The following is a 14,691-nucleotide window of genomic DNA, read 5'->3' as shown; positions in this document are numbered from 1 at the left end:
TATAAAGAGACTTATTTTTAAATAATATGTCTCTATTGTCCCATATAATGTAATTCTGTGGAGAAAAGTCGTATTTGTAGATTGATGACGAGGACAGTGAACCCTGTTTATGAAATTCAGGTCATTTGACTGGAATCTTATCAGGATTATAATTACAGAGCAATAAAAAAAATCAGACTACCCAACTGAGAAAAATATAATTAGGCATAAAGTTCTACATTAATGTGGCTGCTGTTTTGTTCATGTGACTTTTAGTGTTTTGTTAAAAGTGGACAAGTCTATTAAATTTAATCCACATTTCACCTTAAAAAATTTTATGTTATCCATAAATTTAATCTTATAAATAGAGAGTGAAGCTCTGAACAGAAAATTTTTTTCTCATGGAGCAATAAAACAGGCAATCTAAATTAAAGCTACTGTTTACATCTGATGGGTTCAATAAAGACAGTATTGATGTTGATACTGGCCATAGGGCTATATACACTCACGAGCACTTTATTAGTAACACCATACTAATACTGGATAGGGCCTCCCTTTGCTATCAAAACAGCTTCAGTTCTTCATGGCATGGATTCCAGAAGATGTTGGAAACATTCCTTTGAGATTCTGGTCCATGTAGACATAAAAACATCTCATTATTTCTGCAGATTTGTCAGCTGCACATTCATGCTTCCAATATCCTGCTATACAAAACCCCAAAGATGTTCTATTGGATTCAGATCTGGTGACTGGGCAAGCCAATGAGGTACACTGGACTTGTGTGACATGGTGCGTTATCATGCTGGATGTAGCCATCAGAAGATAAATTGTGGCCATTAAGGGATGTACATGGTCAGCAACAATACACACATGGGCTGTGGCATTCAAACCATGACTGATTGGTATTTATAGGCCGAAAGTGTGCTGAGAAAGTATTCCCCACACAATTACACACCATTACACAATGGATTACACAATTACAACATGGATCCATGAATTCATGCTGTTGATGCCAAATTCTGACCCTACCATCTGCGTGACTAAGCAGCAATCCAGGTTCATCAGACCCGGCTATGTTTTTCCAGTCTTCAGATGTCCAGTTTTGGTGAACCTGTGTCTACTGCAGCCTCATCTTCTGCTTTTGTAGTGCATCTGCCTCAAGGCTCAACAAGTTGTTCAGTCTAAGATGCTCCTCTGCTCACTACAGTTGTAAAGAGTGGATATCGGAGTTACTGTTGCTTTTACAACTAGTTACAACTAGTTACAACTAGTGTGGACATTCTCCTCTGTCTTTCCTCATCAACACGGCATTTCCCTCTGCAGAACTAGTGCTCACTGGATGTTTATTGTTTTTTGCACCATTCTGAGTAAACTCTAAAGACTGTTGTAACTGAAAATCCCAGGAAGTCAGCAGCTCCAGAAATACCCAAACCAACCCATTTGACACCAACAATCACGCCATGGTCAGAGTAACTGAGATAACATTTTTTCCCCATTCTGATGTTTTTTGTCACCATTAACTGAAGATCCTGACCTATATCTGCATTTATGCTTTGCTCTGCTGCCACATGATTGGCTGATTGGATAATTGCGAGAATAAGCAGATGCACAGGTGTTCCTAATAAAGGCCAAGATGAGTGTATATTAACATAAAACTGTCAACAAACTACGTCCCTCTGTCTTCATATTAGAAACACATCAGCATTTTATTTTACAATTTTGGAAAGAGCTAAGAAATATGGAATGATTGGCACTAACTGGGGACTGCTGAAATTTGAGGTGGGTAGATTTTTGTGGTAGCCACAAAGCTAAAGCTAAAGCTAATAAGTAACTAAAGTAGTTACAAGAATTTCTCATGTATCTCACAAAAATCCAAACAATCTTCTTGAAGAAGAAAAAATTGAATTAGCTGATCTGCAAATTAATTCAGATGAACCATATAGACAAAGAGTTAAATGTGTTTCTATTAGATCAATTTTTCAGTTTGGAAAAAACATAATTCTATGAACAATTGTATTAGCGGATCAAGTATCAATGGTAGTATTACAGATGATCATAAATCTTGCCAAATATCAGCTGACTTGTCTATGAACTTCCTGACTATAAAACCTGTCAGTAAAAATGAAATTGTATTATGTGATAAGCCGACTACTCTCAAAGAGGTTGCAGATGCAATTAGTCTTCTTAAAAATAACAAGTCACCTGGTGCTGATAAATAACAGCAGAATTTTATAAAGACTTTTCTACAGAATAATCTTTTTTTAGAATTGATATCTGATAATTAACAATATCAAGGAAGCTTACTTCAAGCTTACTTCCTAGACTTGACTCAGCTAAGATATATTTTCAAAAAATTTAGAGAAGAAAATTGATATACACTCTACAATATGTTGTAGATCCCATGAGACTGGTGTTCATTTATTTTGACACTGCCCTTTTGTGAAAAAGCTTTGGAATAACAGCTGTATTTATTAAAATTTTACATTATTTTGGAATCTTGTACTGTTTTGCAACATAGATAATAAAACAAAGTTGAATTCTCAACTGTATATTACTAATTTAATTTTGTTGTCCAAATTCCATATTCATATTTTCAAATTTACAGGTGAAAAGCCACACTTCTTGGTTTTCACAAAGGAGGTCATTCTGTACATTGACGCCATCCACTTTTCCATAAATCCAAATGCAAATAAAAGTACCTGTTTTTTGTTAAAAATCCCTATTTGAATTGTATACCCCATTGCAAACCATAATGTGTACTGTTTATTGTTATTTTGTGACAGTTAACAGGCAGTAGACCCTGTTTAAAAGTGATCACTTTTCCTAATACAAGCTTTATTGAACAAAAAAATTTAATAATGGAAGCAGTAAAACCACTTGTATTCTGACTGTTTCATCGTGGTCGTAGATTTAGGATTTAACCCTTCCATACAAATGCAATTACCAAGGAGTTGGCCAGCAGATGTCGCCACGTCGGAGTATCAAATATTTATAAAAGTGAACCCTTTTCAGCACGATTGTTTCATCTTGACACAGAGCGTGAGAGCTTCGTTTACCCCATTCATTATAATTTATGCAAACCGCTGAGTCCAAAATTTCAAAGATCGTAACTGAAAATTAAAAAACTGGATGAAAATGTCCAACTTACCGCTCTGTCTAGCTTCTACCCCATCTGAATTTGTCGGAACGAGTCTGCGCTGTACATTGTTTCGGTAGGATTTTTGTTCTGTGTACTCCAGTTTTTGACCTAGGTAAGTGCTTCCTGTAAGCGTATATCACTGCACCACCACTCGACTTTTGTCAGACGACCGAAAGACAAGTTTTAGTTGACTATTTTCATAACGGCGAACATGTTTCTGATGAAGCTTTGTGCTCCGCAGAGTCTGTTTTCATGGTAAGATTCGCAGAATAATGTTTGGAAATGCATGGTCGATAAGTATAGCACTGACAAGTAGGACTCATGTTAGGTTGCTGTCAAACATTCTGCAAGTTAACGGAGAGGAAGGGTCACGTCAAAACTCACTGAACGCTAATGTTGAAGTCCTTATTGTATAATATTGAATTGTTTATTGTCAAATAACATAAGTTACCTAAAATCTTACGGGAGAGTAAATGTGCTTTATACGTACATGAAGGAAACTGAGATAAATGTCCCGTAATCTTGTTTTTCATTAGTACATCCGACATTTAAAGTATATTTTTTTGTGGTCGTGTGCATGTAGGTGCAGGTGTGTTTGTCCTGTGTTCACCCGGATAAAATGCCAGTCAGTGTTACCACTCCGTGCACAGAAAGCGCGGTTCGGCCAGGCTTCACTGTTCCATACTCAAATTCCTCAGCTCAACTCCAACAGGACGTCAGTTATTCGCTGTGGTCGGCAGAGATATGAGAGACTGTACCCTATGATGCTGGTCCGGTCTGATGGATCTACAGTCAACATCAGATACAAAGAACCCAGACGCATCCTCATGGTTAGTACGTCATCTCCTTAACTCTCCTTAAGCTCTGTTTCCATATAGAGCTTTTTGATAACAACTGATTTGTGAGAAATAAAATTTAAATGTATCACTAGAATGGATTCTATTTAAAGGAAATTTCTGTTTTCAGCATGTTTTTTTTTTCATGCAGTTTTATTAATAAAAAACTTTAAAAATTTTTATCAGGATCTGGATCAGCATGAGAATACACACAGTGATAGACAATCATGAGATACACTTATATACATAAGTATTTGGACAGTGACACAATTTTCATAATTTTGCCACTACACCACCACGATGGATTTGAAACAAAGCCATCAACATGTGACTGTATAAAAGTGTAAACTTGCAGCTTTAATTCAAGTGCTTTAACAAAAATATCCCATTAGCTGTTTAGGAATTACAGCCATTTTTAAACATAGTCCCACAATTTCAGAGGCTCAAAAGAACGAACATAATTATAAATATTAGGATTATTTTTAATACTTGGATGAAAATCCTTTTCAGCCAATGACTGTCTGAAGTCTGGAACCCACATAATGCACATAATGCTGAGTTTCCTCCCTTAAGATGCTCTACCAGGCCTTTACTGGAGCTGCCTTCAGTTGCTGCATGTTTGTGGCACTTTCCGCCTTCAGTCTTGTCTTCAGTAAGGGAAAACCATCCTCAGTTGAGTTTAGGTCAGGTGATTTGACTTGGCTATTGAAGAATATTCCATTTCTTTGCCTTGAGAAGCTTTTGGGTTGCTTTCGCAGCATGTGTTGTCATTATCCATGTGTACTGTGAAACACCGTCCTATCAATTTTGGAGCATTTGGCTGTATCTGAGCAGATAGAATAGCCCTATAAACTTCAGAAGTCATCCTGCTACTTCTGTTTTCAATCAATCATCAATAAACACCTGAGATCCAGTTCCTTTGGCAGCCATACAAACCCGTTGCCATAACACTGCCACCACCATGTTTGACAGATGATGGTGTATGCTTTGGATCATGAGCTGTTCCTTTTCTTCTCCATACTCTTCTTTTCCCAACATTCTGGTACAAGTTAATCTTCGTTTCATCTGTCCAAAGAATCGTGTTCCAGAACTTGGCTGGCTTTTTCAGATGTTTTCTGGCAAACTCTAATCTGGCCTTTCTGTTCTTGAGTGTTACCATTGGTTTGCACCTTGTGGTAAATCCTCTGTATTTACATTCACAAAGGCGTCTCTTGATTGCAGACTTTGACAATGATATACCTATCTCCTTGAGGGTGTTCTTGACCTTGCTAGATGTTGTCGAGGTTTTCTTCACCAAGGAAAGGATTCTGCGATCTTCCACTTTAGTTGTCTTCTGTGGTCTTCCAGGCCTTTTGGTGTCGCTGAGCTCGCCAGAACATTCCTTCCTTTTAAGAATGTACCAAATTGTTGAATTGGCCACACCTAAAGTTAAGTTAAGTCTATATGTGTCTTTGGACTGCACATATACAGAGTTCCCATGAACAGCTACCAAATGCAAATTCAATACTTGTAATCGACTCCAGACCATTTATCTGCTCTATTTTTCATGAAATAATGAGGGAACAGGCCACACCTGGCCATGAACCTGATCAATTGTCAATCGTCCAATTACTTTTGAGCCTCTGAAAATGAGGGAATTGACTGTGATTCCTAAACGGTTAATATACTTCAATCACATCTTGATGGCTTTATTTCAAATCCATTGTGGTGGTGTACAGATTAGAAAAAATTATGAAAATTGTTTCACTGTCCAAATACTTATGTACCTAACTGTAAATGTGCTCGTCTTCATTTAAGCAGGTGCAGTGAATGAGTATTACAATGTTAAGGCACACCTGTTTATATTATCAAAAAAGCTCATGATACATCATACACATTCACATACTATTTACATGAGAGTTTGTACCTTAATATTTACAGTGCTGTACACAAACAAACCTTTGCCCCTAACTATAAACAATACCCTCACCTAGTGTTTGTGGAAGAATACACACTTGAGTGAATGCAAAACTAAAAGCAGTCGGCACAAAATGAGGCACAACTACAATAAACTTAAAATAGATCTAAAATTACATAAAATAAAATGAAATATTACTTTAAAAATATTGTTATTTTAAAAAGCTAATTCCAAATCGTTATTGTCGATTATTTTCACCATCATCATCATTCATGAATAGTTTCCACCTGTCAATCCCCTTATTTTCATATAGTATGTAGTTCCTGGAAGTGTTGGATCTCTGCTATAGCGAGTACATAGCAATTAACTGGTTGTTTACACCTGCCATTTTCTCTGTTAATCCTAACAATAAAGTCCAGTGCCAGTCCATTTGGTTAGTGATCCCCGGGCCACTGTGGCTACCAAGTAGATCCTTGATCTGCTCCTGCATCCTTTTAAAGGGGACTCCAGCGATTTTTTTTTTTTTTTTTTTTTTTAGCGTTGTACTTCCATAAATTTACAGCAGTGCTGATATTAAAAAATGGATGATAATTTGAATTTAATAATCAGAATTTTGCTCACTGTGCTCACCTGCATATCAGTGGTATCTACCAGTGAAACAGAGTGAAAAGCAATTATTAATTTGCACACAGCACCAGCATATCATAATAAGTAGTGGCAGGTCGCAGTGGCATAAGAATTGATATATGCCTGTGAGTAGTGATATATGACATTGGAACATGAGTGACACTGTTATTAAGTGCCAAAGGCCAGTAAAACAAATAAGTGGCGTATCACTCAAAATTGGCATTGCCACTAGAAAAAGAGTGACATACCATCAGCCACTTTTTGATCTTGGTGTCTCCCTAAATTTGGGGACTTCTAGAGACACATTTAACAAACAAAATGGAAACAGCCCAGATATCCTAAATCCACAAATGGGTTGAGCTCTGTTTATAGATCTGAAGTCTCCAAGCCAAACCATGATCATCACTATGACATCATCAGTTACTTTCTCAGACTTGACAAAGCTCTGCCAGAGCCACAGAGGACATTATACATATGTTTTCACTGATTGTAGTATGTTTTGTAAGTTTATTGGTGTCTCTTCGTGTGTTTTGAAAGATGCCAGTCAATCTGTCCACTCTGTCTGAAGAGGAGCGTCGAGCTCGACAGAAAAAGAGAGAAGTCAAGAAGATGAAAAAACAGATGGCAGTCCACTATGAAGACGACTTTGAAGTTGACAAATACAGCCACTTTTGGAAAAAGAAATAAATTATCTTCATGTGAATGTAAAGTACGACTGAGGAAACATCCATAAAAATCAGACTCTCACTTGAAACTTCCATTTGTCCATGTAGAGTATGTTTAAATTGGGTCGTTTTCATTCTAAAGAAAGTGACTCCTCCAAAAATTTCAAACAGAATGCTGAAACCCAGACCAGTGACATTTTTATGGCATTAGTCTGGGTTTCAGACTAATGTCATAAAGTCTGAAGACCCTGTGTAGCAAGGGGAACTCTGCTGAGTTTTGCTTTGACTCTTGGGTTACTTTCTAAGAAGTCTATATAACCTATAAATGCTGGAAACCATAACAATGTTAATAAATTGTTTTAAAGCTGTGTCCATGTGATGACTTTTCATAAAATACACAAAGTTGTTGTTGGATGATCTCCAAATTCTGCTGTTGAAAAATGTTGATGGGCTGCACATGCCCTAGTAGATAGGCGATTAAAGAAGACGGGCAGAAAACTTTCACTATTTTATAAAGCAGCAGCTTGTCATCTCTATCCTATTAGATGAAATGTTAAATAAACCCTTTACTCGAAAACATATTCCTTTGGTTAACTCTTCCTGGTAGCACTGACTTAACGGATTTAATTGATTTTTAGAGATATTCTCTCTACCCTCCTGAAATTTGAAAAACGGCTGTCTACATACAGTACTACTGTGGTGATAGCAAAACAGGAAACATTTACAGAAAGATTCAGATAGTATGTTGGCAGCAGATGTTTCATGTAAGGTTAGAATATACAGCACTCAATTATACACTAAAATACACTAACCAGAATCAGTTCAAATGTGCTAATTTTAGTGCACATAAAGGGTGGAGGAAACTTATTGACTGAAGGAAGCAAAATAACTAATGTGATATAAGAGGTCTCCTCGTTACAGAAAGTAATTTAATTGATTCAGAAACCGGTTGAGCGCAGTGTTTTTCTTTTTTCTAGTTTAGTGCAAGGCTACTACTTCATACTCCATTCCAGTAGGTGTTGGTAGTGCCCCATAAACTGGGTTGCCAGCCGACAAAAACATATGAAGAAAGGATTTCTCGCGAGAATTCTACTCCTCAGCGTGTGTCCTTGCAAAGTCCGAAATGGGGTACTGGGACCTACCAGAGGGTACGGACTGCATCGAAAAAACATGGATCACTACCAAACTGGGCACAGCCTTAGGTAAATATCAGCATTGATAAAACAATTCCGAGTCGTGCTGTCTATAGATGCAGATTGTTGGCGCTGGACCGGTAAAGCAAACTAACTGTGTGTAATGCTACAGTGTTTGAGCTAGCAGGTTAGCCCAGGACTGGTTTGAAGCAAGATGCTTTCGGATTATAATACAAACACTAAACGAAAAGGATTTTGTTGTGTTTTATTTGCTCGAATTTGACTACTGTGTTTGTTTCTTTGTTTTTGTTTTGTTTTGTTTTTGTTTCTTAAGCCACAAGCAGCCAATGTATGAATTCCCGAGCTAATAGTACGTGTGTTACTACTAAAAGTAACAATAGGCAGTAGTACTTCTGTTAGTAGACTAACTTCTATGATTGATTGATTTTTTTTTTTTGACAGTTTCGCATCTCAAGTTTAATGATTTGACTGACCTAATTTAACGATTTTTCACCACTAAAACTTCAGTAGTTTCAATTAAACATGACAAGAATATATTACCACCTTAGTCTTCAACTTGCAAACTCATACTGGTTGAGTTTGTCACTGGTTTATATCAACCAGCCACAAACTCAGTGTGTACAGAATAAAACAACATAGTTTTATAGAGATTTACACTATTGGACAATTAGGAGGACAATATTATAGACTGTGAACATTATTGGAGAATATGATATGGGAGGGCATCAAAAAACTTCCAGGTTCCGCCAACAGATATGATCTTAGCCACACGACCTCTTCAGCATGAAGACATGGAAAGAGAACAGCTTACACACACACAAACACAGGAAGCAAAACCAAGCACATCATTCACACATATAGGAGAAGGAAACATCACACAGAAGGAGAGAGAGAGAGAGAGAGAGAGCGAGAGCTATAAGGAAGAGAGGCACTGATGACCAGGGGAAAGAGCGAGGTCCCAGGACAGCCGATGGTCCAGCACAGAGCGCCTGAGTGAAAAGAGAGGACTGGGGGCACTGCTTGACATTTACCAGACAAAGCAGTTTTCATCCTTTGTGCATATTCTGGCCTTTAGCCCCTTCAAGTTGCTCATTGTTCTGGATGGTATTTTTATCCATAGTATAAACTCTATGTATAAATACTTAAAGTTAAGCTATTTAAGCCAAACCTTTGGAATTCAGCAGTGTTTAATGTTGTCTTAACGCAAACAAGAACACGTTTGCGTGAATAAAATACATTATAAAATAAACAAAATCAGGGAATATCTGATAAGTAAACAAGACTGAGTCTGACAAAGAATTCAGAACAACAACTCTGAGTTCTTTACAACTTTCTTACTCACTACTGCAGACACCGTTCAATGTGACTCTATCTAACAGGATACAAATTTCACCCCTGTGTGCATGATTTCAAGTTTCTTAATGTGTGTGTTTGTATTTTTTGTGTGTACTTTTTCAGGCCTGGTTGGTTCCGCCTATCACATAGTGGCATTCCAGCCTGATTCTGCATTGGCAGCACTACAGAAGGCTACCAACACAACTGTTACCATGGGTAAATTTTCATGTTATCATTCAAAAATCCACAAGTAAACAGTTGTGTGGTCAAAAGTGTATCGTTTTTGATCATAAAGTACAAGTCTCAAACCCCACTGATTAATATTGTAAAAATGAAAGATTTCTCCTGCTGGTCCACCACCAATTATGACAACACAAGATTGACAGGTCACTATAGTATATAGATCAAGAAAAATTACAGATGCTAGCTTTAAAGACATCATCAGCACCTTCTGAGCTGTTAAACTATCAGCAGGTTAGTTTTCAACCTCAAACTGTTCTAAACCTGCAGTGCGTAACTTTTCGCTTCCCTTTCTGACCGATTAATTACACAAACATTGTCGAATGCAGAGAGAAATCCGTAGTTCCAAGACAATAATTAATTATTTAGGTATAGTAAATGTAATAGCCACATAGTATATTCCAAATATTTCCCAAACACCAACCTGTTCAAGAGCAGTAAGGCGGCATCTGTCTGCCCTGAATCCCTTCTCTTCTTTCAGCGCTCTCTGATGAGAATAAGCCAAACCAGTGGTAATCTGTGTTTGTCCTCACTGTGAATCGCTTCCTTTTTAAGACTGAAAGACGAGATTCTTTTTTATCTGGAGCATCAGAAACTTTTCCTGGATGCTCCCTAGGTTTTTTTGCCATATGCTCTGCCATACTCCTAGTTGCTGTAGCCTACCCCTTCTCCGTCACTACAGTTGCACCCCTCTTAAGCTCTGGAAAACTTGCTGGTTGACGTAAATTGCATCGCTACCGTTGTGCAGAGCGGGAACGTCCCCACATACACCAGATGTAAAACTCCAGTGTACTGCAAAATACAGAGATTTACCTGGCACTGATAGGCTTAATCAGCATTTTGTGAATTTTTTGGTAAGGGCTTGAATGTAATGGATGCTCATTTATATGTAAACATCCTGCACTCCAGATGTAAGTTTAATTATTCCATTGTAGACTACTGTGCAGTTTATCAGTGTTTGTAGAAGGCCATTTGTTTTGTTGTTGTTTCTGTTTTGGAGTCAAGCACATTGAATTCAAAATGAAACAATAACTAAAGTTATATGCCATCTTTAAAAGTTAATTTGAGCCATATCTGAAGAGTGTAGGAATTAAAGAAAACAACAACAAAAAACTCCTGTTTAATATTTAGTTGCCAATCCTATGCAATGACTGACCTCCTGGGTTGTCTGATCCACGGACATCAGAACACGCTTTGTATCTATCCTGCTGGGGCTCTCGTATCTGTTCTGCAGCCAGCTTCAGTTATTGCCGGACATGTAATGGATTGAAGCGAGGTGAGTGACTTGGCCAGTCTAGAACGTTTCACTTTAGCCCTTAAAACTCCTTGGCTGCTTGGCTCTTCCATTAATATTATCCTGCTGCATTACCCTAAAATTAAAGCTGAAAGTAGGCACTTCAACCTCATTGTTTTATTTTACGTCCAAAGGGCAGGAGTATAGAGACCAAACGATGATGAATGTGTCACTGTCAGAATCTTGGTCATGTGATTCAAACAGTTTGGTTTAAATGAGCTGAAGTACTGACCTATGTATTCAACAAGTTGCTCTCTATAATGCTGATATGGGTGTCTGTCTGTGTTGTATCAGCCACCATGGGAGCCATCTTTGGCATGGCAACGTGTCTCAGCGCTCAGGTTCGTGAAGCTCCAAATGACCCTCTGAATTACTTCATTGGGGGCTGTGCATCTGGGATCTTCCTGGGAGCCAGAAGTAAGTATGAGGCCATGCAGAGGAAACACTGGGTAGTTTCTGTTCAGCTAAATATGCGTCCTCTCAACCTCGCTCCTCCGTCCTTCAGCCTGAAATTGATCAAGGTCCACCATCATTGAAGATGTTCCAATCCTTTAAATGCATCTCAGAGAAGATGAGGGGAAAGGAGGCTCCTGAAAGAGCTTAGAGCATGGAACACCACATACTACGTGCGATTTTTTTTTTTTTGTTAAATCAGACAGCATCACCCATTCGATTATAATGTATTTATTGATTGATCATCCGATCTGGGGATAGTAAAAAGAACTGTTGGGTTGCTGTGGGGACAGGAACACACAGTCTTATTAATAATAATATTGCTTGATTATAATACTGTAGATTAGGCAAACTACCTTTGGAAACAGGACTAACACCAGTGGTAGCTCTGTAGTTATATTTATTAATAAAATAAAACTATGACGTGAATTATGAATTAATCGTGAAAACACTAAACTTCACTCAAGCCAACATGCAACTTTTTATTTTTTCCTCTCTTCTTCATTAGCCTATAGGCTTTTTTTTTTTCTTCTTTTGTTTTCCATTCATATGAATCTTGGCTCAGCCATACAGTCCTGTACAGCCACACTGTGGCTGCTGTTCACTTTATTAGCACTATATGTAATAACAGGCAGTCTGAAAAGGCCACCAGAGTTACTGTACCTGCAGCCTTTCACAATCTATTGAGGCTATAGATTTTAATTAAAACATTTACAATTTATATCATTGCTCCCTCAGGTTCATTCTTTCAAGTAATAAAAATATTTTAATAAACACATTTTTATTGTCTGTTGACGTGACAGCCTGACACCAAAATAGATCTGTGACCAGTGTTGGAGCAACAGTCATCAGGTGCCAGGTGTTTTTTCTTAAACTGTTGCGTACTTATTTCTAGACATTATAGGACAGGTAAGTACCTGTGCATCATGAGTAACTGCTACCTCCTCAAAATGATGCTTAAGTGAACAAAGATTTATCATTTGTTGAATGCAATTCCTCCTCCTTGCACCCTCTTTGCATCCACGCAGGAAGGAGCAGACACTGTCGAGCGAAATGAATAGCGAAAAGCTGATTCACTCAGTTGTCCACTGAAAGGGATTGCTGTCAGGGTTTAGCTTGAGAGGAGAGCGTGCAATGTTGGATAACATAGTGATGTTTTTTTTTTTTTTTTTTAAATTTTTAAAGGAAGATTTAAGTGAAGGACTGCTGACATTAATCTTGGAACTTACTCATTCCTTCTAACAGCAACACAAAAGATACCTGGCAAAAAGTTACAATGTTATATCCACAGCACTTCATGATGTTACTTTAGCTTACCTTTTTATACATGTGGGCGTACGAGCCTGCATGTTTTTGTAGTTTGTCCCAACTGTGTTGTTCCCACTTCTTGTCTAATACTCAATGGACTGAAGATTAATACAGTCCATAAATCTTTCTCTTCCAAAAACAGGCAAAGCCAGATAACATTACTGATAGTGATTGAACATTAGTGAATGTAAAGTGCTTTATATTATTGTTAGTAGCTAAATCAATTTCTGAACAAGAGACATTTTTGGGCGGTGGGTTGGTTTTACAAATCAGGATTAAGAAGTGTGAGGTTTCTGCTGATGCAAGTCGTTGAATATTGCATTAAAACAGTATTCATTTGCCCTTTCATCCATTTTTTACATTATTGTTTAGTTTTTGTTGATTTAAGTCCTGTTTTTGTGGTGAAAAATTGGCCATCAATGGAAACTTTTCATATATATTATTTTAGTTTAAATTTCCATTAGATTGTAATAACAGTAGCTACTCTTCCTGAGGTCTGCATAATTGTATTAACAAGAGTTAGTATTGCACACATTGGGAATCCAGGTAATCATGTGACCATGATATTATAACCAGGGAGCTTTGTCGTCATTTCTCATTTCTCTCCCCTCTCTCCCCTGCATTTGTTTAATTCCCATGATTCTTTTTGATGAGTTTCTTTAGTAGAAGTACCTTTTGGCAGAGAGCAGATATAGCCTTGATGCATATGTAGATCTGTCTGCGTTACACATCCGAACAGTAAAGTTTCCTTCATTTATCTTTATACTACTAGATGTACTAAACTTTAGCTGGTCAAATAAGGGCAAGTGCAGACAACAAAGCTTTGAAAATCTCAGAGTTGATGTGTTGGTCAAATCAAGACATCTTTTGTCCCTGACTGTTTGCATGTAGATGTGAGGGTGCACAGGGTCAGGGGCAAGTGATCACAATAGTCAATGAAAACGTGAGAACTCACTCAGTGGAAATTATGTCCAGTTTGTTTACATCTTGCTAGTGATGAAGGGCCATAGTTCAATGAGTGTCCGCTTCATCTCGTTTCCACATGTTGGAAGCCATGATGTCAGTTTTGTGCAGGAAATGTGACAACACACCAGCAAAAAGTGCCAATACTGCTATGCAACCAATTAGCCTTTGGGGACAAATAAAGGGATTAATTTAATTTTTTTTATATCAATACTGTTTATTACTGTTTTATGGAAGATTAAGTGTAAAAATCCTCTTGCCCAAATGAAATCATATTATCTGCTCTGTGTGTGTGTGTGTGTGTCCATCCATCCCTAGCTCATAGTGCTATGACGGGTACGTCAGCGTGTCTGGGTCTGGGAACACTGGCTTTCTTCACAAAAGTTGGCAAGATGGAGGGATGGAAGCTAGCTGGACCACCCAAACTATGAGGAGGAAGATTGCTGTAAGATTAACTGTATGTTGTAAAAAGAGTTAATGTAATAAAGTTCTTGTGAAAATGACAAAATAAACTCTGAGTCAGTTCGGTTGAGTTCATCTCAGTTGCTTACAACAATATTCAGTTTAATTCCAGGAGTGCTGTATTTTCTGGGAGTTCAAAAATGATTTGGGGAAGTTAAGAAATGACTTGAAATTCACACTAAAATTGCAGTTTGAATTTTGTTGTTTGTGTACAGATCTTTTTTAATGATTTTATCATCAGTGCCTTTACATGTGCACAAGTATCCTGGTTATGATAGGGTTTTTGGAGTATTTCGGTGATTAGTTGCACATGTAAACATCACGTCCTGGTCTTAGGAA

At 37.6% G+C, this 14,691-nt stretch overlaps 2 protein-coding genes across 3 annotated transcripts; both read left to right on the top strand.

Moving 5' to 3' along the window:
• The first annotated feature begins 3,236 nt into the window (after nt 1-3,236).
• Nucleotides 3,237-7,511, top strand: mrpl55 (mitochondrial ribosomal protein L55). 2 transcript variants are annotated; one of them, XM_040129377.1, is made up of 3 exons: nt 3,237-3,373; nt 3,831-3,948; nt 7,016-7,511. In XM_040129377.1, the coding sequence occupies exons 1-3, from the start codon at nt 3,330-3,332 to the stop codon at nt 7,163-7,165; spliced, it is 312 nt and encodes a 103-aa protein (XP_039985311.1). In that variant the 5' UTR covers nt 3,237-3,329; the 3' UTR covers nt 7,166-7,511. The 2 variants fall into 2 exon arrangements, with proteins under 2 accessions (XP_039985311.1, XP_039985310.1); XM_040129376.1 differs by having other exon boundaries at nt 3,702-3,948.
• Nucleotides 7,512-8,208: 697 nt separating this feature from the next.
• Nucleotides 8,209-14,422, top strand: ndufa11 (NADH:ubiquinone oxidoreductase subunit A11). The gene is made up of 4 exons (XM_040129812.1): nt 8,209-8,345; nt 9,756-9,848; nt 11,461-11,583; nt 14,209-14,422. The coding sequence occupies exons 1-4, from the start codon at nt 8,267-8,269 to the stop codon at nt 14,319-14,321; spliced, it is 408 nt and encodes a 135-aa protein (XP_039985746.1). The 5' UTR covers nt 8,209-8,266; the 3' UTR covers nt 14,322-14,422.
• Nucleotides 14,423-14,691: the final 269 nt, after the last annotated feature.

The sequence above is a fragment of the Xiphias gladius genome, chromosome 6 (assembly GCF_016859285.1).
Source record: "Xiphias gladius isolate SHS-SW01 ecotype Sanya breed wild chromosome 6, ASM1685928v1, whole genome shotgun sequence".
In the NCBI taxonomy this organism is placed as follows: domain Eukaryota; kingdom Metazoa; phylum Chordata; class Actinopteri; order Istiophoriformes; family Xiphiidae; genus Xiphias; species Xiphias gladius.
This window is presented reverse-complemented; position numbering and strand designations above follow the sequence as displayed.